Consider the following 27796-nt stretch of genomic DNA (forward strand, 5'->3'; position numbering starts at 1 on the left):
TTAAGGACCTGTGTGAATCCTTTCTCTTCAGGGGTCACATTTCTCCAACCTTTAAAACGGAGGGGTGGGACCAAGGATTGGCCTAGAGCTTCCTTCCAGGGGGGAGCGCCTTTGAGTCTCTGGGGGAGCCGGCGCCCAGCAGGGCAGCTCTCTGCCTGGTGTCCCGGGTGCCAGGAAGGGGGAGGTTTGGAGCCATTTATGGGATGGAGAGGTCTCCAATACCTGCGTGCCAGGGCCAACCATCTCGGAGTTGGAGGGGAAAGGGGAAAGGGAGGGAAGAAGGAAGGGCGGGGCCGGCCCCCCTGCTCCCGCCCCCGCCTGGAGGGCCCCTGCCCGCCCCTGGCCCGGCCCAGTCGGCCCAGCCCAGCCCAGCCCAGCCCAGCCCAGCCCAGTGGACCCGTCACACGCGCCGCGGGCCAGCCGCCTCCTGCGCCCTGTGCGCCGCTCCACCGTCTGCGCCCGCTGCCCGGCCGGCGCTCTCGGCCACCGTGACCCTGCCTGGTGCACGGGGCAGAGTGGCCATGGCCCGCCGGGGGGTTGCCGCACTGGCGCTGGCCCTCGCGCTCCTGGAGGTGGCCTTGGCCGGGGTTGAGGCGCAGGGCACAGCCTTCGAGGACTCTGACTACTACGTGCAGGAGATCTGGAGCCAGGAGCCCTACTATGCGCGCCCAAAGCCCGAGCCCGAGTCCGAGTCCTTCTCGCCGCCACTGCCTGCAGAGACAGGGGAGGAGGTGCGGGATTCGCGCCCGCTGGAGTCCGGGCCGCCCAAGAAGGCGACCAAGCCCAAGAAAGCTCCCAGGGGGGAGAAGTTAGCTCCGGAGACGCCTCCACCAGGTAACTTTCTGTGCTGGCGGCCCGAGGGGGCTCCCCTGGCTATGAGCGCTCTCAGTGGTGGCCCACTGAGTCTGTGCGGGGACGGGGAAGGGTGCCTTCCCTGCCTGTTTGGGAGGAGAGCGCCCCGAGAGCCTCCTCATCGCTGCCCCCACCTTCCCTGAGACTGCGGGGTACCCGCTGGCCCTCGGAGCTTTCGGGAACTTAAACCTGACCAGCACCCCCCGCAGGCGGAGACTGAGCAGTGCAGTTGGGAGGCTGCCTGGGGACCTGGGGACCTTTTGCACCAAGTTTGAAATTTACTGAGCCAAGGATCTTTCTTCCTCACACTTCTTTCTCTGCCTCGTTTTCTGTCTTCCTCCAGGGCGTATTCTTGAGAGTGAATTTCTGATTTGGGATGCGAACTGCAGGTGTGTTTTGGCACAATGGCCTTCTGGGGACAGCTCAGCAATGGGCCTTTACTCAGCCAGTGTGTGTCCTCTCAGCTGCCTCCCCAGCTCCTGTGGGTCCTTTGACTCCTCTGCCCAGTTAGGGCAGGATGGCAGAGCCCCTGCCGGGGGGCCTTGGGCAGCAGCCGGACCCCAGTGCCCCGTGTGGAGAGGGCAAGCTGAGGCCTCTGGGAAAGGCCAGCTGCACCTGGCAGCCTGGCTGCTGTGTCTTCCATTAGTCTCTCCTCCCTCTGGAATCTGCCCCTCTCCCCCCCGCCCCAGTTTCTGCCAGTCCGGCCTTGGGGGAAATGACTTTCATTCTGTTTCTTATACGCCTTGTGAAGGGGAACTCTCTCTTAATTGTTCCAAATGTCCTTTCCTCAAATTGCAAAGGGCTTCTGTCCTTGTATTTCAAGATTGAGGAGCAAGCCGGCCTGTGGCCAAATTCTCTGGCCTTCCTTGAAAGGAGAGCGGTGGCACCTTACGCAGCCCCTGGCAGGGAAGGAACCGGGACTGTTTGGCTGAATTATTGGGGGAAGTCTGCAGTCTGCAGCGAGCAGGGGGGGAGGGGGGCAGATGGAGCCACAACTCTTGAGTGTGTGGGCCGGTGTCAGCAACTCTTTCTCTTTTGTACTCGCTGGGGGGGGGGGGGGGGCCTGCCTGCCCTATTTCAGTTCTAGGCAACTCTGTGAATCAGCAGGCCAATTCTGTGAGTTGTATAACCCTGAACAAAACCGCCTAGAATTTCCAATATTTTCAGCAGAATTATGAAAATGAAGAGTTGGAAAAGCCACCGTGGAATAGGAGTGGGAAGGGACACTCATGTTTGCAGGACCCCCTACTGTGACTGCACTAGGAGCTGTCTGTATCAATGTCTCACTTCATGCCTTCAGTGGCTCTGAGGGAGGGGCGGGCATTTTTGTTGTCTTACGGCATACCCGAGGCTCTGACTCTTTAATAACTTGCTCAGTGTCACTCGCTGGCTTAGGAGATTTGAAAGCCCTTTACCTGGGTTTTTCAACCCAAGGCCTATTTTTTGTTTTGTTTTGTTGGGTTTGGTAGTTTGAATCAAATTTGCATGTGTTTTTACTTTAGTATTTTATTTTGGTTGCAGACACGTATGTTAGGTGCTGTTATTTACTGGGGGGGAGGGAGGGGAGAAGGTGTGAAAGAAGCCCAGAATCTGATGAGAGCACTTAACACCCAGGGCTGGGGCTGAGCCTTCAGCTTCCAAGACCTCTGAGCCTCTTCATCTGCAAGTAGGAAGACTGGACCTGCGACCTCACTGTACTTTGCTAATTGCTCCAGGTGCTTTTCAACAAAACCTTGCCTGTGTCAATCAGTGCCTGGTTATGCGAGTCCTTCTGTGAACCATTCATTATTCCACAGGTTTTTATCAAGAACTTGCTCAGTACGGGGAGCTGGGAGGAGGAGGGTAAGACAGCCCTGCCCCAACCTCTTGGAACAGAAGTTGGGAGACTTTGAGACAGTAATGGCAGGCGTACCGAGGGCTGGATTGCTGATCCCCAAACTGAAAACGGCTTCCTTGGAAATTTCAGACTCGGCTCAGAGACTCAGCTCAAGATCCCCCAGGGTAGGGGGAGGGGGACATGCTTCCAGGCCTGCCACATTTCTAATTAATTGTGTGGGCTTTTTAGGGAACCCCCAACCATGACAAGCAAAGTGTGACATTTATCACACTGACTTTCAACTCCTGTCCTTTTGGGGGGGGGGTGCATTTGACCAGTGCAATCTCTCACCCAGGACCCCAAGGGGGGGGACTGGTTTAAGAATGACCTTGATTAAGGAAGTCAGTGATACTTTTGTGCAGTTAAACGGCTTATAAAAGAAATAATTTTTCCTACGTTTCGTGGTGGCTTAATCTATGGACTGTCCATGATGTAAGAGATGTGTTCATCTCTGCACTGGACCGTTTCATAAGCAGGTGTCGTAATAGCCTAGGAAGACGTTTATTTATAGAGGAAGAAGAAACACCGGGCCTCGGTTGGGGTGTTTAATGTGAATTTCAGGACTTGGCTTCATGGGGTAGATGGTGCACGGTACATATCAGGCACTGTCTGGGAACTGAGGCAGGCACGAGAGGTCAGATCCAGAAAGGAGGAAGGATGCGAGAGCGCGTATGACTAATTTAAAAGTCTGCCATGTGCTTTGTCTTTGCAGATGGTAAGATATTTTCCAGGTAGTTCTTGTCTTGCTTACAGGTTGGGCTCGAGGGAAGGCGGAAGGCACACGTTCTGTGTGTCAGAGTTCCGTCTCCGTTTCACAGGGAGGTTGGCTGAAGGAGCCAGCACGCTGGAGTCTGATTGCGGTGTCAGTTTTGGCCCTGACCCTGGGCTGCTCCTTCGTACCATCTGTGGTGACTGTCCTGTGCTGGCGTCCTGGGGTTGCCCTGGACGGCTGGGTCCTTTGGTTCGTTGAGAGTGTTGCATTTTTCCATGAGTGGTTGATTACCAGAGAAGTAGAGCTCTGATATACTGAGAAGACTTGAATCTTTAAAAGAACTTATGATTTTATTTTGAAATAACTATATAGACTCCCAGGTTACTGCAACAAACAGTACAGCGAGGTCCTGTGTGTCCGTCACCCAGCTTTCCCCAATGATAACGTCTTTGGTAACATGCACAATTTCTCAACCTTGACAGTATGGATATTTTGGGGCCAGTTTGTGTGTGTGTGTGTGTGTGTGTGTGTGTGTGTGTGTGTGTGTGTGTGTATTGGGACGGGCTGCCCTGTGCATTGTGGGATATTTAGCAGCATCCCTGTCCTTGACCTGCTAGATGCCAGTAGCGCCCACCTCCTAGTTGTGACAGTGTCTCTAGACATTGCTAGGTGTCCCCAGTGGGTTGAGAATCACTGCTATATACAATATCAAAACCCAGAAATTGATATGGGTTCAAACTATTAACTGGATTACACGCCTAATATTTCACTAGTTTTTACATTAACGTGTGCGTGCATGCACGTGCGTGTGTAGCTTTCTGCCATTTCATTGCACAAGCGGAAGTGTGGAATCACCACCACCACCATCGGGATCCAGAACAGTGCAGTCCTTTTCTGAGGTTGAGTGGGGCTCTGTTTCATACGATTTCTAAGGTCCTCACTGTGAACATCAGTTAACCCCAGAATTTGAGACTCGTAGGAAACCCCGAGGTCATTATGTGTGCCGTGACGCTCGTCCTCCGCAAGAGTCCAGCGGTGGTTTACCCAGTGTCTGCTCATGCCTTTCTTCTGGTGGGCTCTGCCTACCTCCCATTGCATCGTACTGATTGCTAGGATGCTGTTCCTCATAGGACCTGGCTTCTCGCTTCTAACTCCAGGTAGTCAGCTGTTTCTAACAGAATCCAATAGCTCCTCGTGCCTGCAGCTGGAATGCTCTGGGGTCCAGGGAGTGAGGCTCAGAGCCCCGTTTGCATTAGCCCGGGCGAAGAGTAGCTCGGGGGCCACATTGTGGGCATGCCAGTGGGTTTGGGGTGTACTTACTTTGCATGTCATCTCCAAGTTGGTGACAAGGTTTGTGGCCGTACTATTTTCAGAGAATAAGCTAGAACAGAGAAGTAAATCATAGTTGCATGACTCACGTTTTCTTTCCTAAGGGGCAGTAAGAAACAGACAAATTGATCAACAAAACCCTAAGTAGGTGATTGGAAGACTCCCCCACTCCCTTCTCCATCATGCCTTGGATTAGAAGTAGACTAAGTCATGTAGCCTTTATACCTCTTGGGTTCTGACTTGTTTGTTGCTTTTTTGAGGGGCCGGGGAGAATGCAGCACTGTCGAGTGTGCATCCGCCTGCCTCACATTCGTAGTTCCGGTTCCCAGTTCTCAGCAGTGGAATTTGCAGAGTGAGCAGCGAGCCACATGTGTTTGTACGTCTGTGCCCAGAATCTGTGAGTTTGCATTTTGTACTGTGTTGTGCCCGGGCCCGCAGGGCAATAACCGAAGAGTTGTTATTTGAGCATACTGGGGTGTAAACAAAGCCCTTTCTGTGTGTGCGCTCGAAGCCAGTCACCGGGAAGAGTCAAACGTATGAGCCTCACTCGGCTCTTGGGGGGGGGGGGGCTGGCTCTGTTGGGACCTTCGGATGACAATGTCTTCTCCTGGGCGAGGCTGGAGGTTGAGGACTCAGAGAACGTTTGTAAATATTTCAGCGTGAATTTGAACAGCAATCACCACGCTTTCAGCACACGTAAACAAGGAGCAAGACATCTTTATGTCCTGACGTTACACGCTCACTTGAAGAGTTAAATCCAGACAAACTCCCTACAAAATTCCAAGGAAAATGACGTTTCATGAAAAAAGGTAATTTCATGCACATCAGCAAACGTCTCTTTTTCCAAAGTGTTCTCCAAAGTCAACTGTTCATGCTGGCACACCCCCCTGCCTGTGCCCATGGCTCTGGGAACCAGAGTAGGTGCATTGAGAATGAAGGGGAAACACTCCACGTTTAGGGAAGCTGGGTTGGAGGCTGTGGTTCTTTAAAAAAAAAAATAGTCTCTGTGTTTCCCATGTGCCTTGAGCATTTGTGGCTGTCAGATCTCACGGTGGCAGCAACATCAGTGCCCGGACGACAGCAGTCTGGGCCCTGGAGCCTGCATTCTTGAGGCGAGGTTTCTGCTGGGTGTCCTCAAGGGCCAGGGAGCCTCGCTCTCAGGCTTGGAGCTTCCAACAATGGCTCTGCCCTCTGTGACCTTCTCAGAGCCCTGCCATCACAGCTGCCACCACAGCTGCCCCTCTGGGCTCATGAAACCCATGAAACTGGGGTGTCTTTGGAGGGCCACTGGAAGGACTAATGTCCATAACTGGCTGGCCTTCAGTCCGCTATGCATGTGGACACCACAGGATGCTTGAAATGTTACAAAACATCTTCACATGTTAATTTAAGACTCTCTGTCAGACTTTTTATGGACTAGTCAATGGCATGACATCTGTAGGTGTTTGACAGCTTGTTCAGGACTCAGAGAGAGCTGGGATCAAAATTGGGCTCTGCCACCTACGGGTACATGTGACTTCTCCAAGCCTCGGACCATTCACTGTGACGTGGGAATAATAATAAGCCACTTCCTGAGGTGGCACGAGGTGAGATGAGTCACCACACCGCCTTCCAGCCTCCAGAGGGACAGTTCAGAGGCACTTTCTATTCAGTTTCCCAGAGTCCCAGCCAGGTTGAGTCCCCAAGGGTCCTGTTCAACACATAACCTGGGTTATCGGCATTCCTTCCTCCGTGTCTCTGTCCCCTCGCTTCTTCATGAAGTCACCCCCCAGAGACTCTCCTGCACCAAGGCCTTGTCTCGGGCTGTTTCCAGCCAAACCTAAACTGAGCTGGCGAGTACCAGCAGTGCCCTGCACGTCCCTGCACACCCCTCCTGCTGCTGTGACAGAGCTGGCCCTTTCTTCAAGGTGTTTTACTTGGCTGCAAGTTAGGAAAGGTGGCTACAGCTGCATAAAGGCTGGGAGTGACTGTAGCTCATGCCCTAGGACCTTGGTGGAGACCAAGCCTTCTGCATAAAAGCTGGCCCCGAGGTGGGCAGAGGCTGACGGGGAAGACACAGGCGAGGAGGGTTTTGATTGGTTGGTTGATTGGTTGGTTGGTTGATTGACTGGTTGGTTGGTTGATTAGTTAGTTGATTGGTTGGTTAGTTGGTTGGTTGGTTGGTTGGTTGATTTTGGTCCAACCCTGGTGAAAGACTTAAAAAATTGGACTGGTACCTCCATCCCCCCCCCCCCCCAGTCCATCCAGGTCACTAAGTAACAGAAGCAAGTGCTTCATCCAACCACTCAAACTTCTTTCAGGATTCACCCGATTCCTGGGAGAACCCGTGTCCTAGGGGCGCTGGGCAGTCTCAGAACTGGGTAAGAACACAGGTCGTTCCCTCCCCCCGTCCTGGCCCTTCTGCTAACACCACTGGAGCCTGAGTGTGTGGCCACTGTTCCCCCGCAGAGACCCCGGCTCTCATAGACGAGGGTCTCCGCAGGCATGCGTGGCTGGCGGTGTTTTAGAAAGTGGTCATCATCGTCTGTCTCGATGCCCCAAGGCTGCATTTCTGGGCCGCTCCTGAGAAGCCCCTTCCATGGGGGGAGGTCTCCCTCCTACGTGGGTTCCTTACCAGGAGACAAGGCCGGGAGCCTGGGGCCCTGGGCCGAGCCCTTCGCAAGGGGGAGTACAGATGCTGTTGGGCTGGAATTTCCTGGGGAAAATTCAAATATGCAGCAAAGAATTTTTCAGTTTCTGGGGTTTGCTACTGTAAGCTCCTTGTATGGGGGGAGGGCAAATCACTTCCTATCAACTAAAAAGCATTCTGTGTGTCGCCACAGACCAGAATAGAACGCAGGGCCCACACTGGCAATCCCGTCTTGCTACTCTTAAGGAATTCAGTTCTGTCACGCAGCCCAGATGGAGATACTGATTTAAACTGTGGCTCCTTCCCTGCGCCCTATTTCCATGTGACTGTCTCCTTCCACCTGGACGGACCAGATGCCCCCTTTCTCGCTCTAAGACGGGAAGGGGCTGGGAAGGGCCTGGACTTGGAGTCGGACTCCAGCTCCGCCCGGCTCTGTCAGCGACCTTGGGTGGGTCTCTTCGCCCTCTGACCCTCAGTGTCCCTGCCTGGACAGTACTATTCATAGCCAGCTTCCCGCCCTCCGAGGGTACTTGCCAGGATTGAATGTTATCAGCTATGTGAAAGTGCCTCGTAAACTGTGAATCACACTCCATGTGTTGGCTGCTGTTGTGTTTCCAGCAACCGGAATGGCGCGTGGTGACGGGAGGTCCCCGCGATGTGGCTCACGGTGGAGAGGTGGCGGCTCCCGTGATTGCGCCCTGCCCTGGGCACTCGGCGTGTGTGGCGTGTTCTTTGCTTCCTCCCTGGACCTGCTGTCGAGGCAGGTGCCACGCCTCCTTGTCTTACTGAGGAAGGACAGGGACACAGCGGTGAAGCGGGTCACTGAGGATGCACCGTGGTCAGGGCAGTGGCAGCATCCGGAACCCGTCCTTACGCCCGGGCAGCACCGGGAGCTTCGAGAAGGTGGTCGGGCCCTTCCTCTCGCCTCTGTCCCCCACCACAACCTTCTGAGCATCTGTCCCGCACGTGTCGGCCCCCCCCACCGGGAAGCAAGCTTTCAGGGGTGTTGCACATGTGTCCCACATCTGGACCCTCCCTGGACCCCCAGAGCTGAGCGGGGGCATTTTGGCCATGGGCATGGATCCAGCGTATGGGAGGTGAGGCTGAACGTGTAGCAGGGGCCAGGCCCTTTACCCTCACGCCCCCTAGGAGGCTGCAGAGAGGTCACCCGGGCGGGGAGAAGGCAGAGAGGTCACCCGGGCGGGGAGAAGGCAGAGAGGTCACCCGGGCGGGGAGAAGGCAGAGAGGTCACCCCGGCGGGGAGAAGGCAGAGAGGTCACCCCGGCGGGGAGAAGGCAGAGAGGTCACCCGGGCAGGGAGAAGGCAGAGAGGTCACCCCGGCGGGGAGAAGGCAGAGAGGTCACCCGGGCGGGGAGAAGGCAGAGAGGTCACCCCGGCGGGGAGAAGGCAGAGAGGTCACCCGGGCGGGGAGAAGGCAGAGAGGTCACCCGGGCGGGGAGAAGGCAGAGAGGTCACCCCGGCGGGGAGAAGGCAGAGAGGTCACCCGGGCGGGGAGAAGGCAGAGAGGTCACCCGGGCGGGGAGAAGGCAGAGAGGTCACCCGGGCGGGGAGAAGGCAGAGAGGTCATCCCGGCGGGGAGAAGGCAGAGAGGTCACCCCGGCGGGGAGAAGGCAGAGAGGTCACCCGGGCGGGGAGAAGGCAGAGAGGTCATCCCGGCGGGGAGAAGGCAGAGAGGTCACCCCGGCGGGGAGAAGGCAGAGAGGTCACCCCGGCGGGGAGAAGGCAGAGAGGTCACCCCGGCGGGGAGAAGGCAGAGAGGTCACCCCGGCGGGGAGAAGGCAGAGAGGTCACCCGGGCGGGGAGAAGGCAGAGAGGTCACCCCGGCGGGGAGAAGGCAGAGAGGTCACCCGGGCGGGGAGAAGGCAGAGAGGTCACCCCGGCGGGGAGAAGGCAGAGAGGTCACCCGGGCGGGGAGAAGGCAGAGAGGTCACCCCGGCGGGGAGAAGGCAGAGAGGTCACCCCGGCGGGGAGAAGGCAGAGAGGTCACCCGGGCGGGGAGAAGGCAGAGAGGTCACCCCGGCGGGGAGAAGGCAGAGAGGTCACCCGGGCGGGGAGAAGGCAGAGAGGTCACCCGGGCGGGGAGAAGGCAGAGAGGTCACCCGGGCGGGGAGAAGGCAGAGAGGTCACCCCGGCGGGGAGAAGGCAGAGAGGTCACCCCGGCGGGGAGAAGGCAGAGAGGTCACCCCGGCGGGGAGAAGGCAGAGAGGTCACCCGGGCGGGGAGAAGGCAGAGAGGTCACCCGGGCGGGGAGAAGGCAGAGAGGTCACCCGGGCGGGGAGAAGGCAGAGAGGTCACCCGGGCGGGGAGAAGGCAGAGAGGTCACCCCGGCGGGGAGAAGGCAGAGAGGTCACCCCGGCGGGGAGAAGGCAGAGAGGTCACCCGGGCGGGGAGAAGGCAGAGAGGTCACCCGGGCGGGGAGAAGGCAGAGAGGTCACCCGGGCGGGGAGAAGGCAGAGAGGTCACCCGGTGGGGAGAAGGCAGAGAGGTCACCCGGTGGGGAGAAGGCAGAGAGGTCACCCGGTGGGGAGAAGGCAGAGAGGTCACCCGGTGGGGAGAAGGCAGAGAGGTCACCCCGGCGGGGAGAAGGCCATGAACGGCCGACTTCCGGGCAGGGTTGGGATGGAACATTCCTTCCCAGAACTTGGGCTTCTTCCTCACATATTTGGTAGAGCTTCCTGCCTGCAATGTCTTATCTTTCTGCCAAACTCAAGTCACACCCCACAAGGTTACGGCATTGGCTTTGCCAAACGGTCAGGGTCTTCGCAGACCCTCGGCCAGGCTCTTTCAGATCAGGCCATCTTTGGAGGTCACTGGCCATGACATTCCGACCCACAGAAATGGCCCGGGTGCCCGGGAGGCATCAGGCTGGGGTCAGATGCACCCAGGTCAGCAGGCTCTCTCCTCTGGCCTTTCTAGATGTTGGGTTTATTGACTTTCTTGACCTGAGGGGGACGCTTAGCCTTGTAATATTTTTTAGCTTATATGAAAAATGAAAGACCCTCCCAGCCGGTGTCATCCAAAAATATGATGGGGAGAGGCTCGCCCTTAGCTGGGCCCAATGTGCCCTTTGAGTTCTTTGCAGATTTAGGTTTTTTCTTTTTAAGTACCCTTTTCACTGTGGGTGACTGTGGAACAATCTGACATGACTTCATTAAGTGGCACGGTCCACCAGATGTTTTTGGTATTTCAGCTTGGCTTTCATAAAGTCCGAAACTAAGTGTCTTTTCTCCACAGAGCGGCTCCTCCTCTTGTCTTTGTCTCTTTGGTCACTGAGTGATTCATTACTTATTTCATTCGATCATTAGTCACGGCAGATCATCTACCAGACTCCGGAGCCGGGGCTGTGAGCAAAACCAGACGCGGATCCTGCCCCCACGGACAGATGGGCATGTGTCACCCGTGTGTGACGCTGATGCACACACAGCACAGATGTGTGGAGCTCTATCGGGGCTGCGGGCCCCCTTTTCTGCCGGACACCCAGACCCTGTGGCCGGAGTCTTGGTGCAATGGCTCACAGTGGCTTTCTTCTCTGGAGCACTGCCCTGGATGGTTACAGCTCAACACCCCCCTCCCCCAGCTGGACAGGCAGGCTGTGGCCAGAGGTAGAAAAGCAGCCCTTTACCTCAAGTGGGGAGTGGGGGACACGCCGTGTGCAGTTCCTGCTCTAGCACCCCATGGGATCAGGCTGAGGCAGAGGCCAGCTGACAGTACAGCCTTGGCCTGACCAGGTGGTGGTGCAGTGGATAGAGTGTTGGACTGGGACACGGAGGACCCAGGTTCAAAACCCTGAGGTCACTGGCTTGAGTGTGGGCTCATCCAGCTTGAGCGTGGGGTTGCTGGCTTGAGCGTGGGATCATGGATATGACCCCAAGGTCACTGGCTTGAGCAAGGATTCACTGGCTCGGCTGGAGCCCCCCCACCCCCATGCCCCGTCAAGGCACATATGAGAAAGCAATCAGTGAACAACTAAGGTGCTGCAACAAAGAATTGATGCTTCTCATCTCTCTCCCTTTCTATCTGTCAGTCCCTACAGTCCCTATCTGTCCCTATCTATCCCTCTCTGTCTCTGTCAAAAAAGAAAAAAAGAGAACACAGCCTTGCTTTGCTCCCTCCTCTGTCCCACCCTGAGCCCTCACCCCCTCTCTCCTTAGAGCGCTCCCTCAGGACACCCCTGGGCCTCCGCGTCAGTCTCTGCATAGAGGTCTCTGGACCTGAGGCAGGTGCCATCAGGGCCGTCGAAGAGGCATCGATTGAGGCCGGGAGTTCGGGAGAGCCTTCTCAGGTTGGGAACTGAGAAGCTGGTTGTGGGACCAGCAGGAGTTAGTTAGGAGGAGATGAGGGAGGGGCGCTCCGGGAGGAAGACCAGCAGGGACCAGCACAGACCAGCAGGGACCAGCATGGACCAGGACCTACTGGGCAGGAAACAGGAACCGAAGGCTCAAAGGAGTTGGGTGTTTCTGGGGCGGAAAGAGAGGGAGCGGGTGTGAGAGAAGCTGGACAGGCCCACGGGGCCTGTGCAGGAGGCTTCCTGGGTGCCACTAAGGAGTCTCGTCCCCTGCCCTCTGGGTGCCCAGCCAGGGCCTCGGAGGGACCTGTGGGGGAAGCCCTGCATGTGGGGAATGCTAGCCTCTGGGTTGGCAGGCGGGGTTCCAGGTCGCTCTTATCTGTTAGACGCAGTATCACTCTGGGTCCCAGTGAGGGTCAGAGGTGGGACCACAGGGCGCTGTGCAGTCTCAGAATGATGACCCACAGAAGTAACTTGTTGGTATCAGGTGGGGGTCCACCAGAACGTGCTTCCTCTCTTATAACCAGGAGCACCTCAGAGTCCCGGGCACATCACTGGGGACAGGTGAGGCAGAGGGGGATGGCTGCTCTGCAGGAGATGGTAGCGTTCTCGCCGCCCTGGGACAGCTCTGACATGTGTGGAAGTAAAGTCATCTCTCTCTCTCTCTCTCTTTTTAGGTAAAAATAGCAACAGAAAAGGCGTGAGAACCAAGAGCTCTGAGAAGGCTGCCAACGATGATCACAACGTCCCCGTGGCCCATGATGATGTCAGAGAGGGTAAGTGAGGTCCCACGGAGGGCCGCACCCCATCCTGGTACCGTCGCCGGTCCAATCACCGGTCCGGTCCGGCGGGCTGCAGATTCCCGCGTGGAGCTGCCGTCGGCGGGGCTGCCTCTCCTGAACCACTGACGTGGGGATGACAACCTTTAGAGCTGCCCTCTCTCCTGCAGTGCATAGTCACCCACGGCCAGATCGCCCCGTCACTCCTGAGTGTCCCGGAGCCTCTGGGACCTTCCCTGCCCCTCCCCCTGCCTCCCTGAAGACATCACTTCCTTCCTAGTGTCATGTGTGGACTTCACCCCTGGGGAACTTCTGCTTTGAGGGAGAGGACCAGTCCCTGGCTGTCTCTATGACTAAGGAGCCGTGTCAGCTGTGGCAAGTCTCCAAAACCCATCTTGGACATTGTCGTGTAATAGTACGTGCAGTTGGTTGAATTATTGGTCTAGGTCTTCACCTCCCTCTCCGTGTTCATAGTCTTTGCCATGTCACTTTTCAGTTCTCTTCAGAGAAGGTAGAGGCCCCTTGACTTTGGGCTGATCCATGCCCCTTTGTTGACTGAGACCAGTGGAATAAAGGGGAGTGACCCCCTCTGAGCCAAGAGCTTAAAAGGCATTGCTGCCATCAGTCTGTGTGCCCCAAGTCCAGGGAGGCTGAGATGAGGGGAACAGATATGCCCCAACCTGTAGCCTGGGGTCCCGAGCTGAGCCTAGCTGATCTGTAGACACATAAGAAATGCTTGTTGTGAGCCACTAGGAGTGTGTGGTGCTGGTTACACAGCAATAGCTGACTAATACAATGGAGATCAAGAAGGTTGTATAGCATTCTGTCAAAGGGATGTTCTAGAATTTATTTAACCACCTAGTGATGGGCATTTAGGTTGTTCCCACTATTTTGCTACTCTAAACAGTGTTGCAGTGAAATGACCATATGCCCCTGTTACTGGTTGTGTGTTGGTTGCATAGTAATTCCCTACTTGGCATTCAGACCCCACTGTGATTTGACTCCTTTCTGGCTTCTGCCTCTACTTTTTTTTTTTGCAGCCAGACAGGGGCTCATTCCTCACATGCCCTGTGCTGAAAACATGGCTCACGTGTCTCTTCCGTAGGAAACCAAACAGGCTTCTAAGTTGGTGATTGAGAAATTGACTTTGGGCCAGGCTCTGCCCTCAATGGCTGTGAGACTCTGGGCCAGCTACTGTTTCTCTATGACTCAGTTTCCTTCTCTGGAAAGTGAGGATCATGACCTTTTATAGAGCTATTGCAAAGATTAAATAATGTCTGTGGGGTATAGTACACACTGTATACAGTAAGCGCTCAGCATGCATTGGCTATGATTTTTATTTTCAATGTTGGGATTTTTTTTGTGCCTTAGTTACAGGAGTTGGCAGACTTTTATTAAAAGATAAGATTGTAGGCCCTGGCCGGTTGGCTTAGTGGTAGAGCGTCAGCCTGGCGTGCAGGAGTCCCAAGTTCGATTCCCAACCAGGGCACACAGGAGAAGCACCCATCTGCTTCTCCACCCCTCCCCTTCTCCTTCCTCTCTGTCTCTCTCTTCCCCTCCCGCAGCCGAGGCTCCATTGGAGCAAAGATGGCCCGGGTGCTGAGGATGACTTCATGGCCTCTGCCTCAGGCGCTAGAATAGCCCTGGTTGCAACAGAGCAATGCCCCAGATGGGCAGAGCATCGCCCCCTGGTGGGCATGCCTGATGGATCCCGGTCGGGCACATGCAGGAGTCTGTCTAACTGCCTCCCCGTTTCCAACTTCAGAAAAATACCAAAAAAAAAAAAAAAAAAGATAAAGATTGTAAATATTATATGCTTTATTTGCCAAGAAGGAAAATCAAGGATATTATGTGGGTACTTAAATAACCATTTAAGTTGCAACCATTAAAGGAATATAAAAACTATTCTGAAATCATGGGTCATATGAACACAGCAGATGGGGCTGGATTTGGCTCCCACATGGGCTCTGGATTGTGAACTCCTGATTTAGAACTTCAGGGTTCTGCAAATGCTGCCTCCAGGAAGCCCACCCTAATCGCCTCTCTTTCTGTTTTCCATACCTCTTCCTCATGGTCCCCATCCCTCCTCTCTCACATCGGTGATTTCTGTGCGTGGCTCTTCTGTTCTGGGAGAGGCCATGAATGCTTAAGAGCAGGGCCCCTGTCTGATCCATCTCAAACCATACCCAGTGTTGCTAGCAGCGCTTGATAAGAAGGGCACATTTGTTTATTGAACACCTGCCTTGTGCCAGATCTAGTCTGGGGGTGCAGAACAGGTGTCCCAAGGATGTCCAAGTGGATTCTGCATGACTAGACAGCGAGGCTAGCCTGCACATGACACAGTCTGTGATCGATAGGAACGAAGCATGGTTTTCAGCCGTCATGGAAGTTGGATGGTTTTCCCAAAGCCATAAGTGTTGATGAGTGAGAACTCCTCAGTTATTCTGCTTGGTGCCTAGAATACCATGCGTAGGGATTGACCTACTTAGAGAGTGTGTGTGTGTGTGTGTGTGTGTGTGTGTGTGTGTGAAGAGAGAGAGAGAGAGAGAGAGAGAGAGAGAGAGAGAGAGAGAGAGAGAGAGACACTTGAGGGTTTTCATCCAAGCCCTTGGTGAAGTCTCTCCCCATGGCCGCAGAGCCAGATGTTCTCTAAGGCTCAGCTCTGGTTTTCGCCTGGACATCTGGCACAGATGTTGAGGGTCATGGTGTAAACCCCAGACTCCCAATTTTGGGGTAGAAATGGCTGACATGACTTCGGCTGTGATAAATGACCACATCTCTGTGTCAGACTTGTTAGGAAGTGAGGGACGGCAAGGGGCAGAGCTGGGACAGTGTCACACCCTCCTGGACAAAACTTGTGCCCGGGAAACTGAGGGCTCCCCTCTCTTGCTGTTTTCTCCACCTTTATCCCCATCTCGAAAGGACCTAAAAAGTTTGTTTTTAGTCTTTAAAACAAAACCTGTGGCGTGAGAGGCTTATTATAGCCTTCCTTTACAGTCTGGAGAGATTTGGGGCCCTGGGCTCACTGCTGTCCACAGTAGACTCAACGGAGTGACTATTGAAACTGTGAGCAGAGTGGCCAGCCGGGGCCGCAGGCCTCGGAAACCCTGGCCTGAAACCTGAACCACAGTCAACTTACCGGTGTGGAAAGACCCCCCCCCCCAGACATGGGATCGGGGGACAGAGCTCTGCTGGGCTCAGTCGTGCCCCTGGTGGCTCTAGAAGGCTCTGTTCATTTCTGTCACTCAGTTGTCCCCAAGTACAGTTCTGGTTCACATGACTGCATTTGCAGGAGAGGACTTGTGCTGCCAGTCCTCTGGGTCCTCACGACACAGGCCAGCACATGTTTCCCTTGGCCTGGGCTTTGTTCCCTGCGACACCCTGACTGTCCCTTTGCATCCGCTCAGCACTCCTGGGTGAGGCCTTTCCTATTCTACACGGCCGGCCCTGGGATGCAGGGAGCAGAAAACCCACGTCACCATGTCATACCCCAAAACTTAAAAATATTTTTTTAACTATTGAAGTGGAAGTTGTTCTAAAATAGTCCCCCCACCCCAGATTATTTGACATTTTGACTATAAAGTAGCAAATGCATCTTGTAGAAAATTTTGGAAGATATAGAAAAACACAAAGGAGAAAATAAATCCACAGCCTCATCATCCAGAGATAACTGCAGTCAACACTTTAGAGCCTGTCTCTCCAATCTTTTCTCTGTGTGTGTGTTGATTTATAAGAGCTCTTTATATATGAAGGGCAAGGGATTTCTGTTTATATGTTGCTATATTGTGTAGTTAAGAGCTGGGGAGTCAAACTGGGTTGGGTTTAAAGCCTAGTCCACCACTTACTAGCTGTATGATCCTAGACCTAATTTAATGTATTTGTGCCTCAATTTCCTCAAATAGCATACAGAGATAATAATTGAAGGTGCTGATAGCATTGGAAGAGTATTGACTAAGGTAACTTGAGCAAAGCGCTTCTAACTGTGGCTGACACATAATAAAGCTCAATAAGGGTTAGCTGGGATCTTATTAAGGTCTCATGGAATGAGCCTCCTAACTGTCACTCAACTGAGTATTCTTTGTTAAGTAAGCAATAGTGCAGGTGTGACATGGATGTGGAAGAATTCATGAAAATAACAAGCAAGGGATTGAAATTTGACAAATGCTATTTCGAACCAGCAGTTCCTTTGTGTGTGTGTGTGGGTGTGGGGGGCTTTATATATATAAGAACAATTAATTTTCTGTGATGATGCAGACATAATGATTAGTAGGTACACTCAGTCATAATACAAATTTGTTCATTTATCAGGATATGTCGATTGGGCTGTGGGAAGGCAGTGATGAGAACTCGTAGTTTCTGCCCTGTGACGTTCGCAGTGCAGTTTTTGCACAGTCTCTAGGCGGAGGTGGGTAGGATGAGAGGGGCTGTACGTGGGGGGAGGAAGTCTTGCGTGGCTTTTCAAGTGGAGTGGCCACTGATGAGCAGTAAGAGACAGGCAAGAGACACCAGCCAGCTTCTGAGGGTCTCACCAGGGAGCTTTGGACCAGGGCCCGGGTCTCTCCACAGCTCTGTCAATCAGAGCCCGTGAGGAGGGGTCTGTGTATCTTTTGTTGTTGTTTTTTTTCCCCTAAGTTTCCCAGAAGATTCTGATGTTTGGATAGGGTGAGAACTGCTCTTGGAAGAGTCTGAGGGGGATGGTGACACATAGAGGGGCTCCTTTGAGGCGGGTGTTAGAGAGCTGTCCCAGGACAATGATAGGGTTGAGATCAGCTCCTTCCCCAAGAGCCCCGGGGAAGGCACACCCTCTGGGGGGGGGGCCAGTGACCTCCGAAACAGGCAGAGAGCCACTGGAAACACATTCCCCTGCGCACCAGCCAGTTGTCTCGACGCTCTGGTTGATCAAAGGGAATGTCGAGTTCAGAAAGGTGAAGGCAGGCATGCCATGAGTCAGAGCTACTCGATTTAGAGGCGACAATGAGAGCTAATGTTGAGGAAGGCTGTAAGCTTGTCCCTGGCTGGGCTCTCGAGGTCTTGAGAGTTCTTTGCTCCGTTTCCAAGCAGAGATCACGGCAGGCCAGACAGCCCTGGCTCTGCGCTGCCCTCTGCCCACTGTGACGCCCAGCCAGCCTCACTTCTTCTCTCTAGTGGGACCCCAAACACCCCACGCCACTTGCATTTGTGTTACACACTTGAGTGTTCAAGTTACATGGAGGTGGCCTAAGGCTTGTGCCTGGGTTTTATGTTGTGCCTGATTTTCAAATACTGACTCAAAGACCTTGTCGCCGTTTAACTCTGTTTGAGCCTCCTTAAGTCTGCGTTCGCTGAAGTGTAAATGGTCTCTCGTGGTCATTGTGAAGGCGAGAATGTCTTCAGAAGGTCTGGCTCAGGGTCTTGCACATTAACCCTGTTTGTTGCTCCCCAAGTCGCTACCCTTTGAAAATCCCTTTTATGACTTGACTCGCAGAACAACGCCCCCTCACCCCTCGCCCCGCCAGACGGAGTTGGCGCGTAGGGGGTGGGGTGTTGGGATCGGAACTCCAGATTTAGAGTTCCAGGGCAGACCTTGTTTTCCTGCTGCGCCCTGGATTGAGACAGCCTCCATGGCATTAGAGCAGCGGCCCCTCTGAGTTACTGAGGAGCTGGTGTGCCCATAGGTGATGTATCGTGATGATGAGGAGGAGGGGACCCGTCAACACGTGCTGTGGGCTGACGTCCACTCTGTACAGCGGCTGCGCTGCTGAGAGCTTCAGCAGGGGGCAGATTAGTTACCCGTGGGTGTGTGTTTGTGTGTGTGCACGTGTGCACGTGCGTGTATGGGTCGGAAGGGGGTGCTGAACGAGGCAGAGCACCCCACCTGTGCCCGCCTCCCCAGGAACGGAGCCCGCTCAGCGCAGGGTGCGCCCCTTTAAGGGAAAAGCACAGTCACCTTTGACGACTGTCACTCTCTTGCCTCCAAATCATGACTCATCTCCAGTCTCTAATTAATGTCTTCCTGAGCTGTTCTTTTCACACTTTTTTTTCTCTGTGTTCTCACCCACAGGCGTCTGAGAATTAGAGTCTTTTTTCTCTTTGCTGAAGGGTTTTGTTTGTGTTTGTTTAGGGTGGAGCAGGGAGCTGTCTCGAGGGGCACTAGGGGGGTGCTATTGGGACAGGTTGGCCCAGGGCTGAGTCCTTATGGGGTCCTTGCACGAGCCTCAGGGCAGCCCAGCTGGGGACCCAGAAAACCCGGACTGGGGAGGAAGTTCTCATTACATTCAAGCACGCTCTTCACCTTCTAATTAGCTCCTCAAGTAACATTACTATCTCGCTTACAATATAAACACATTACAGTTCCCACAAGCAGCCCGCGGGGACCTGGCCTGGCTTACTTTCCGATTGCGGGGATTGAGGTCAAACTTGGAAACACTTTTATCTCTCCTCCGTACACTTGAGCACCAGGGCAGCGCCCTATTTTCTTCCGTCAGATTTCTAAAGGAGGAAGGAAAACAGTCCTCGTGGTTGGAAGGTGTCCGCTCCTTGGCCAGGGGCAGGAGGCTTCTGTGAAGACTGAAAACCAAAGGAATTCTAGCTTCTTGTTCCAGCTCCGCGTTGCTTCTGGAGAGCCTTGGCCGGCAGTCGTCTGGGCTCCTCGGGGTGGGTGGGTGGGGGTGACTGTGTGGGGTGCTCAGCCCTCCCTGGACCATGTGACTGTGTGTATACGTCTCTGGCACGGGATCCAGAGGCTCTTCCCGCAGCGTCTGTGGTTCTGGTGGGAGGGGCACCTTTCTAAGGACTCGTAGGGCTGAGGACGCCCTGAACTACTCCAGCGTCTCACGGTGGAGTCCCGATTCCCTCTTCTTTTCCCCTGGGTCTGGGTGCCCGGGGTTGCCGCTGAGAAGCCTCGTGTCAGTCCGACGACCCCCGCCGTGGGGAGCCGCGAGTCGTGGACACACGGGGACCGTGCCGTGTCTTTCTGCCCTTCTGGAGTTCCTGTTTTGAAGACGGGTCGGTTTCCTTCTACTGAGCTAACTCGCTCCGTGGATTTTGTCGGACCTTCGGGGTGGTCACGTCAGCAGCAGCCCCGTGTGGTGTCCAAAGCCCAGGGGCTGAAGTTCTGCAGATGTCACCTCAGGAACCAGGAGGTGGCCTTGAGCGTCGGCCCGAGGGACTGGGAGCAGGTGGCCTTACAGTACGTTCCCAGTCACCCTCCCAGACTTTCTTTCCCACGCAGAGTGGCTCCGCTCTGCAGGCACACCCGCCCCACGTGGAGGAGCAGCTCCTTTGGGACATGGAGCAGACCCGGAAACACCCTGAGGATGCTGTTCCTGGAGGGCGAGGAGGAAGAGCAGGAAAAGGAGTCAGGCTGAACCCTGCTGAGCTTCTCAGAGGCAGGTGCTTAGTCCGCAGGACATGTCGGTCCTCTGTGTTTTGCATTAGACTCTTTACATCAGAGGAGAATGATCCCGTCTGTTGTCCCCTGTCCTCCAGCCTAGGGAGACCCCTCGTTTACCTGCCTGTGGAGATTTCTGCGCCAGACCTTTCGCTCTAAGTCGTTCTGATGGGCCTAGGAACCGGTCAGGATCGGTGTGACTCTGAGGGGGGTCTCTGCCTCGTGCATCTTTGCACGAAAAGGTGTGGGATAGAATGTTTGTGCTTAAGTTGCTTTATTCTTAAGACTGTTTTTGTGAATTATGAAATGTTTCAAATGTGATTTGGGGAAGGCAGGTAACTCGCCGCCGGTCCTAGCGTGTAGTTTTAGCTGAGCCTCGTGGGATATGGCATCGTGGACACAGCGCCCCGACTCAGGCGGGGGGTGTGTGTGTGTGTGTGTGTGCAGGCAGCGGTCCTGAGCCGAATTGTGCCAATGATGATGGTGACGGAGTGAACGGAGGTCACTGGGAAATGGCCGTTTGGTGGAAGGAAAGGCAGGAGGCTCTCAAAGGAGGATGGGATGGAGATCAGCCTCCCAAGCAAAGACATCTCTGGCCCCTGTGGGGGCTTCTGCTGTCTGCTGAGTGGGGACTGGACGCCATGGAGGAGGCTACCTCCTTGGAGAACTCCTTCGGCACTGGCCCGTGGAAGGCAGCTCGGACATCTGCTTCAACCAGAGGAGCCGCCGGGCTCCTGCCGAGAGCAGGTTTGATGTATGGAAGGTCGTGGAGCAGTGGGTGTCCAGGATGCGTGCCAGGGGGTTCTGGGTTAATCTCTGTGTGTGTGTGCTTCCATCCCTGCTGCTTTGGATGACACCTGTGCCATCTTGTGGCCGAGGCCGTGGTGCCCACTTGGACTGTGCGAGGGGAAGAGAGGGAGGACTCTCGGGAAGTCCTCAGACAAGGAGGAAGGAAGGAGGGAAACAGGAAAATTGTGTCATGGAAGGAAGAAGTCACGGCGGTCGCGGGCGGGGAGGGGGAACCGAGACTGAGCAGACTGCAGGGACACCAGGAAGACGCCCAGGAGTCCGAAAAGGTCACCGTATGAGGAGAGCCACCGTGCTGCCGGACAGAAGCCAGAGGGCAGATTGCACAATCCGAGACAGGAACATGCAAAGAAAAAGTAGGGGTGGTGGGGGCAGAGCCCGGGCCGGGCGGCGAGGGCAGGTGGCTGGAAGATCCGATTACGTACGCCTCAGCTACCCGACGGCTGCCCTCGGCGGGCGTCTGCCTGCAGCGCAGCACAGGCAGCCCGTCCCGTGCACAGCCCGTCCCGCGCACAGCCCGTCCCTCGCACAGCCCGTCCCGCGCACAGCCCTTCCCTCGCACAGCCGGTCCCTCGCACAGCCGGTCCCGCGCACAGCCCTTCCCTCGCACAGCCGGTCCCTCGCACAGCCGGTCCCGCGCACAGCCCTTCCCTCGCACAGCCGGTCCCTCGCACAGCCGGTCCCGCGCACAGCCCTTCCCTCGCACAGCCGGTCCCTCGCACAGCCCGTCCCGCGCACAGCCGGTCCCGCGCACAGCCCGTCCCGCGCACAGCCCGTCCCGCGCACAGCCCGTCCCTCGCACAGCCCGTCCCGCGCACAGCCCGTCCCGCGCACAGCCCGTCCCAAGCACAGCCCTTCCCTCGCACAGCCGGTCCCTCGCACAGCCGGTCCCGCGCACAGCCCTTCCCTCGCACAGCCGGTCCCGCGCACAGCCCGGTCCCGCACACAGCCGGTCCCTCGCACAGCCGGTCCTGCGCACAGCCCTTCCCTCACACAGCCCGTCCCTCGCACAGCCCGTCCCGCACACAGCCGGTCCCTCGCACAACTGGTCCCGCGCACAGCCCGTCCCGCGCACAGCCGGTCCCTCGCACAGCCCGTCCCTCGCACAGCCCCGTCCCTCGCACAGCCCGTCCCTCGCACAGCCCCGTCCTGTGCACAGCCCTGTCCCACGCACAGCACAGCCCGTCCCACGCACAGCCCGTCCCTCGCACAGCCCGTCCCGTGCACAGCTGGTCCCACGCACGTGTCACTTGTGAATGTGGAGACCCACTACTACCTTCCCCTGCTAACACCACCCAGCAGGCAGACCTGTGACCAGGTGAGTCAGGCCCTCTCTGGGAGGGGGGACAGTGGACGAGTGGAGGTGTGAGACCGTGGGAAACCCCCATTCCTCTGTGTCCCCATAGCACATGGTTTATGGTGACGGCTTCTATCTGGATGACGAGGGCTCCAGTGGCTCCACCCCACACCTGTTCCGTGTCTCTGCACCTATCTTACGTTCCTGCTCGGGTCCCTTCTGTGAGACTTCTGCCCTCCCTCCGATGAGGGTGACGGTTCCTCTAACTGTTTGCGTTAACTGTTGTTGGTTCCCGCACCCAAAGGTGCCTCACCGACCCCGTGCTCCGTAACTTCGTCTTTGCCCACCAAGGGCATCCATTTTCTCAGTGTGAGGCCACCGCTGGCTTCTTTATGAATAGCGCGGAGGACGGACAAGGCCTCCAAACTTCTCTAAGGGTCGGTCTTCTAATAAGGAAAAAAGTCCTTACCGGGATTTGCTGAGGACCACGTTTGTGAGCAGACCGGGTGTGTGCGTGCTCATCTGGGCCTCCCTGCAAAGGCACCTGTCGTCCGCTGTGCTGTGGACAGGGAGCATGGCTTTTCTGGCTGCCACCTCACCTCAAGAGCGAACGAAAGGGGACGTTGGTTTGGTGTGGCAGCTGACAGTGCTGCCGGCTATGGGACCGTAGTGACCTTCGTTACCTTAGGGACTTTCTACTTCTTGTAGTAGAAATAGACTTGGCTCACTTCTACTGCGGGTTTTTATTTTATTTTCTCCCTCCAGGGTCAGATTTGCAGGAGACAGCATCACGTGAGGATTCCTAGCCTGATGGCAGGGTGGGCGGTGAGAGCAGCTGCCCAGGAGTCAGGAGGCCCGGGCTCCGGCCCTGCAGCTGCTGTGGAACCTCTTACCCGTGGGGACCACGGGCTGGCCGGGCACCATGACCGAGGGCCTGCCGTGGGGCCAGCGTCTTATTCCAAGCGAACTGGGATCAAACTGTGTTTAACAAATACCCTTCTCCAAGTTCCCAGTTTTGCCAAGAACAGAAAACAGAAGACAGTGTTTTTCTTTTTCTTTTTCTTTTTTTCTTCTGTTTATATGGCTTGGCACATTAGCATGCGCAGTACCAAGGCCAGAGCTGCCGAAGCGAAATCAGTAAGTTCTGATTAATTTGCAGAGCTCAGCTTTGCTCCGAAACTCCTCACCGATCACGCTCCCTGGCTGAGTCACACTGTGGAAGGATCCTTAATTGCAAACAGCCTCAGACAGTAGCATGGGCAGCAACCGGGGAGAAGGGCTATCAGAGCAGGAACACCCGGAGTGGGAAGTGAGCAGGATGGCGATCCCTGAATTGGCAGTGTCTGTCAGGAAACGCCGGGCATGCCGGTGTGGGGGGCCGTCGTGCCGGGTGGGAGCTCCGGGGACACGGGGACCGGACGCTTGTGACTTTCGGTATTTGTCCTTGTTTGTAACAAGCATTGTCCTTTCCAGGTTGCCCACCTCTTGGTCTGGAAACCTTAAAAATCACCGACTTCCAGCTCCATGCGTCCACAGTGAAGCGCTACGGCCTGGGGGCGCACCGAGGGCGGCTCAACATCCAGGTACCAGCGTTCGGGGCAGGGTTCTGAGGGTGTGGCTGGCGGCTCTGGTCGTACACAAGCGGTGGCTAGCTGGGCTTGGGTCCCGCCCCATCCCCAGCATCTTGCATGTATTAGGTCCCTAGTCCTCACACCAGGAAGGACATCTGAGAGACAGCCCTGAGACCCAGGCCAGGGGTCCTTTCTGAGGACTACGTAGTGAAAAGGATGCTGCTCAGACCTGGACCCTGGTCCGTCCACTTCCATGTGGTCTGCGTGGAAAGGGCAGGAGGAGACAGCTGAACCCTGTGGGCATGGGCAGACAGTGGCATTTGTGCTCTCTCTCTGCCGGTGCCTCTGACCCCCACCACATCCCCCCCTCCGGCTGGTCCGTGGCTCCCCCCAGCGCAAACCCTTCCTGGCTCTCCTGAGCCCGGCACGTCATGCCTGGCCCCCCTCCCCGACCCTCGGGGGCCGCTGTATCCTTGGCCCTTGTGACTGTCAAGGTTCTGCTCCAAGAAGGTGGGCTCCTCACACACTTGCTCCCCTTGACTCTGGGTGTTTCCCCCAGCAGCCCCCTGCCTGCGACCCCTGTCCCTCCTCTGTGCCCGGGCGGTGACTCTGGGCGTTTCCTCCAGCAGGCCCCTCCTGTGTGCTTCTCCAACAGCATAGCTCTCTGCTGCTCCAGCCCCTCTCAGTTCAGTACCTGACCACACTGTCCTGTGTGCTTCTCCAACAGTGTAGCTCTCTGCTGCCCCAGCCCCTCTCAGCTCAGTACCTGACCACACTGTCCTGTGTGCTTCTCCAACAGTGTAGCTCTCTGCTGCTCCAGCCCCTCTCAGTTCAGTACCTGACCACACTGTCCTGTGTGCTTCTCCAACAGCGTAGCTCTCTGCTGCCCCAGCCCCTCTCAGCTCAGTACCTGAGCACACACTGTCCTGTGTGCTTCTCCAACAGCGTAGCTCTCTGCTGCCCCAGCCCCTCTCAGCTCAGTACCTGAGCACACACTGTCCTGTGTGCTTCTCCAACAGCATAGCTCTCTGCTGCCCCAGCCCCTCTCAGCTCAGTACCTGAGCACACACTGTCCTGTGTGCTTCTCCAACAGTGTAGCTCTCTGCTGCCCCAGCCCCTCTCAGCTCAGTACCTGAGCACACACTGTCCTGTGTGCTTCTCCAATAGCGTAGCTCTCGGATATCTTAGTTTTCTTTCCCCAATGGGAGTTGGTTTCCAACCCCTTTTTGCAAATACACCATCTCATTGAACCTTCTGGGAGGGGGTGGTCCTTTTATCCCCAGATGTGGGGGCTGCACTCCGGACTCACAGCTTCTGACCTGCCGGAGCTGACCCCCGGCGGTCACTGTAAATGTGCTACTGTGGGCAGCCACTGTGCCGGAAACTGGACAGGAGTGGGCGAGGCCCCTTCCCAGGGGCTCCTGGGTCGGGACATCTGAGCAGATCCCGGCTCCGCGCGCTGGCTCTTTCCTCCTCCCGCGACACTTGACCGTGTCAGGTGGACTTTCCTACCACTCCACCCTCACTGCCTGTCAGTTCAGAAGAATTCAGGCTGAGCGTTTTCAGAACCAACTAGAATGAAATCCCAAGTGGGTTTATACCCGTTCTTTTTTTTTTTTTTTTTTTAATAACAGCTGTTCAGAAACAGTCGTGTACAACTGGGCAACTTTTTTACTAGGGAATGAACTCTCAGCGTTTAAGCAGGAGTGACGATTAAAAACCTGGGTGCCTCCAGCACCTTGAACGGGCTCTGATCCTCCGAGTAAACAGTCAGACCCACGGTGGAGGGGGGCGCTGGATGCAGACAGGTGTGGGGTTGGGGCCGGTCTTTACTAGGAGCTGCCAGCCATGCCTGGACCACTTCCTCTGTAAGTGAAGTTATCCCTTTGTGGTGCTTGTTTTCTGGAGTCAGCGCTTCACGAAGTGTGATGCCATCTCCACAGGTGTTCCAACTTGCATCTTCCCACACGGAACCGCCTGAAAGGCAGTTTAAAAATAACCCCGTCTTGTCTCATGCACATTTTTTTGTAGGCGTGCCAATGAAAGGGATATATTGTGTGGGAGAAACACCAGGAGTATCAGAATTAGATCTAAATGCTGCGGGGCAGGACGTGAGGGGGCTCCTGCAGCCCTCTGCTGGCCCGCGCCACGGGCATGTGTGTGGTCCACCCCAAACGGGGTGGGGGAGGCTTGCAGGCCTGATGCCTCCTGGTTTTGCTAAGGGGCTGAGTGGTCTTGGGCAAGACGCCTGCCCCCTGTGAGGCTCGCCTTCATCAGGATAGCGGGGGTCCCACCGCCAGCTCTGGGACCTTCACAGAAGGTGAGGTTCAGGAGGCATAAGGGGAGAATTGCCCTGGGCCATGCTCAGACATCGTGTTCCTGCTGATCCAGTTCATTTCTTCGTCAGTGCCGGTGGTTGCCAGGGTCTGTGCCGGTCCCCTCAGTGGAGAAAAGCCCCTTTTCTCAGATGCCTGCCCCGTCTGTAGTGGGGGTGGGGTGGGGAGGGATGGGGGGTGGTGTCTGCTCTGACCATTTCTGGCACCAGGATTGTGCTTTCCACGCATTATTAATTCATTCATTCCTCAAGGCGAGACAAGTACAGTTTCATCACCTCTGTCTTCGGGAAAGCGGACCGTGGATTAGTAGAGTCACGTGGCTAAGACTTCCTGGGAGAGGCAGGATGCGAGTCCCAGCTGCTTTAAGCCTGGAGTCGTTGCTCCTGACGACAGGCACAAACCTGCCCCCTGCCTGTTCTGTGCACGTCGGGATGGTTCGGGGCCATGTGCAGCCCTCCTTCCTGACAGTTACCCATCTGTCACCTCGCCCGATGCTGACCCTGCGGATGGTGTGAATCTTGTTTCCCCGAGCACCCCATCCTGAGCACCCCACACTGAGCACAGTGCCTTGCCCATACGTCGGTGCTGACGAGACGTTTCTCGGTAGTTGCTGCGATGCGGAGGGATACCGTGCTGCTGTGAAGACGTCCCCTCGAAGGGGGCGGTGCGGGCTGCGCGGCTGTCCCGTCGGCGTTGCTGTCGCACGTGTGTCCTGGGTGATGGGCAAACGCGGGGCAATGCCATTATGACACAGAAGTAGCGTTGGTGCCGGTGTTGTTTTTGCCAGGACATTAATGTTCTGTGGGACTGGGCACCAGAACCGGACCCCCAACTGTACCAAGACAGCAGAGTGCAGAACCTCAGAGAATCCCGTCCTGTACACAGTGCCGGTCCTCCATGCTCCTCTGGCTTTGGGGCCACATGCTCTGTCTCAGGCGGCTGTGGCTTAGTGGGGTTTTTGCCGGTTTTGCCGTTCCCCACACCCCAGCAGCTGCCACTCTTCCTCACACACCCTCCCATTGTGCTGCCTTCACCATGTTTTTTTTTTTTTTAAGGTTAAATTGTAGCATTATGGCAATATTAAATTTTAAAAAATCAATTTCGTGTCTCCTTTAAGTCTTCTGATTACAGAGATGCATAGACTTTGCAGTCTGTTTTCCCCACGAGCTCGGTTTTTATAGTGCAGGCTTCGCGGACAATGGGCTTTTACTGAATTGCATTTGCTACATTATAGCAGAAGCACCTGTTTGTCTTAGTCTATTCGGGCTGCAATACCAGAACACCATAGACCAGATGACCTATAAGCTCCACGGATTTATTTCTCTCAGTTCTGAAGGCCGGAAGCTCAAGATCAAGGCACCAGCAGATTTGGAATATGGTAAAGGTCTACTTTCTGGTTCATACACAGATGTCTTCTCCCTGTGGTGAGAGGGGAGAAGGAGCTCTTTTATAAGATACTAATCTCATTCAAGAGGGCCCCACCCTCATGATCTAATTACCTCCCAAAGGCCCCACCTCCTAATGCCATCACCTTGGGCCTTAGGTTTCAACATATGAAATTTGAGGGGACACAGACATTCAGTCCATAGCATTCTCTTGTCTTCATCTCAAGCATAGGACTTTGAAAGAGTAAAAGCACCTTATAACTCAATTATAACTTCCTTTTATTATTATTTTTTGGAAAGTGGAATTTTGCTTGTGTTAATTTAATGGAAGCTTAGGGAAGAAACCCAGGTGTATGTATCCTCGTACATTGGGACAAGACAGATACATCCAGGAATTCAAGGAGGAGCCCTAGTTCAATGGGGTCTCAGAGGCTTGCCTTCTGCCTTGGGATTATTCTTGCTATGGGCCCAGGATCCTTACTAACTCACCTGTGAGGCTGTGATCTCATTTAGAAGACACAATCACTGTCTTCCTCTGGTCTGGGAGG

General features: G+C 55.5%; 1 protein-coding gene across 2 annotated transcripts in view; it reads left to right on the plus strand.

The window, feature by feature from the left end:
• Window positions 1-425: 425 nt before the first annotated feature.
• Window positions 426-27796, plus strand: part of CPXM2 (carboxypeptidase X, M14 family member 2) — a 93745-nt gene continuing 66374 nt past the window's right edge. For both annotated transcript variants that reach the window (XM_066355361.1, XM_066355360.1), the window contains exons 1-3: window positions 426-834; window positions 12382-12480; window positions 23430-23539. In XM_066355361.1, coding sequence (XP_066211458.1) covers window positions 522-834; window positions 12382-12480; window positions 23430-23539 — 522 coding nt within the window. In that variant the 5' untranslated portion in view covers window positions 426-521. The remainder of the gene's footprint in view (window positions 835-12381; window positions 12481-23429; window positions 23540-27796) is intronic.

This window comes from Saccopteryx leptura, chromosome 13 (assembly GCF_036850995.1).
Source record: "Saccopteryx leptura isolate mSacLep1 chromosome 13, mSacLep1_pri_phased_curated, whole genome shotgun sequence".
In the NCBI taxonomy this organism is placed as follows: domain Eukaryota; kingdom Metazoa; phylum Chordata; class Mammalia; order Chiroptera; family Emballonuridae; genus Saccopteryx; species Saccopteryx leptura.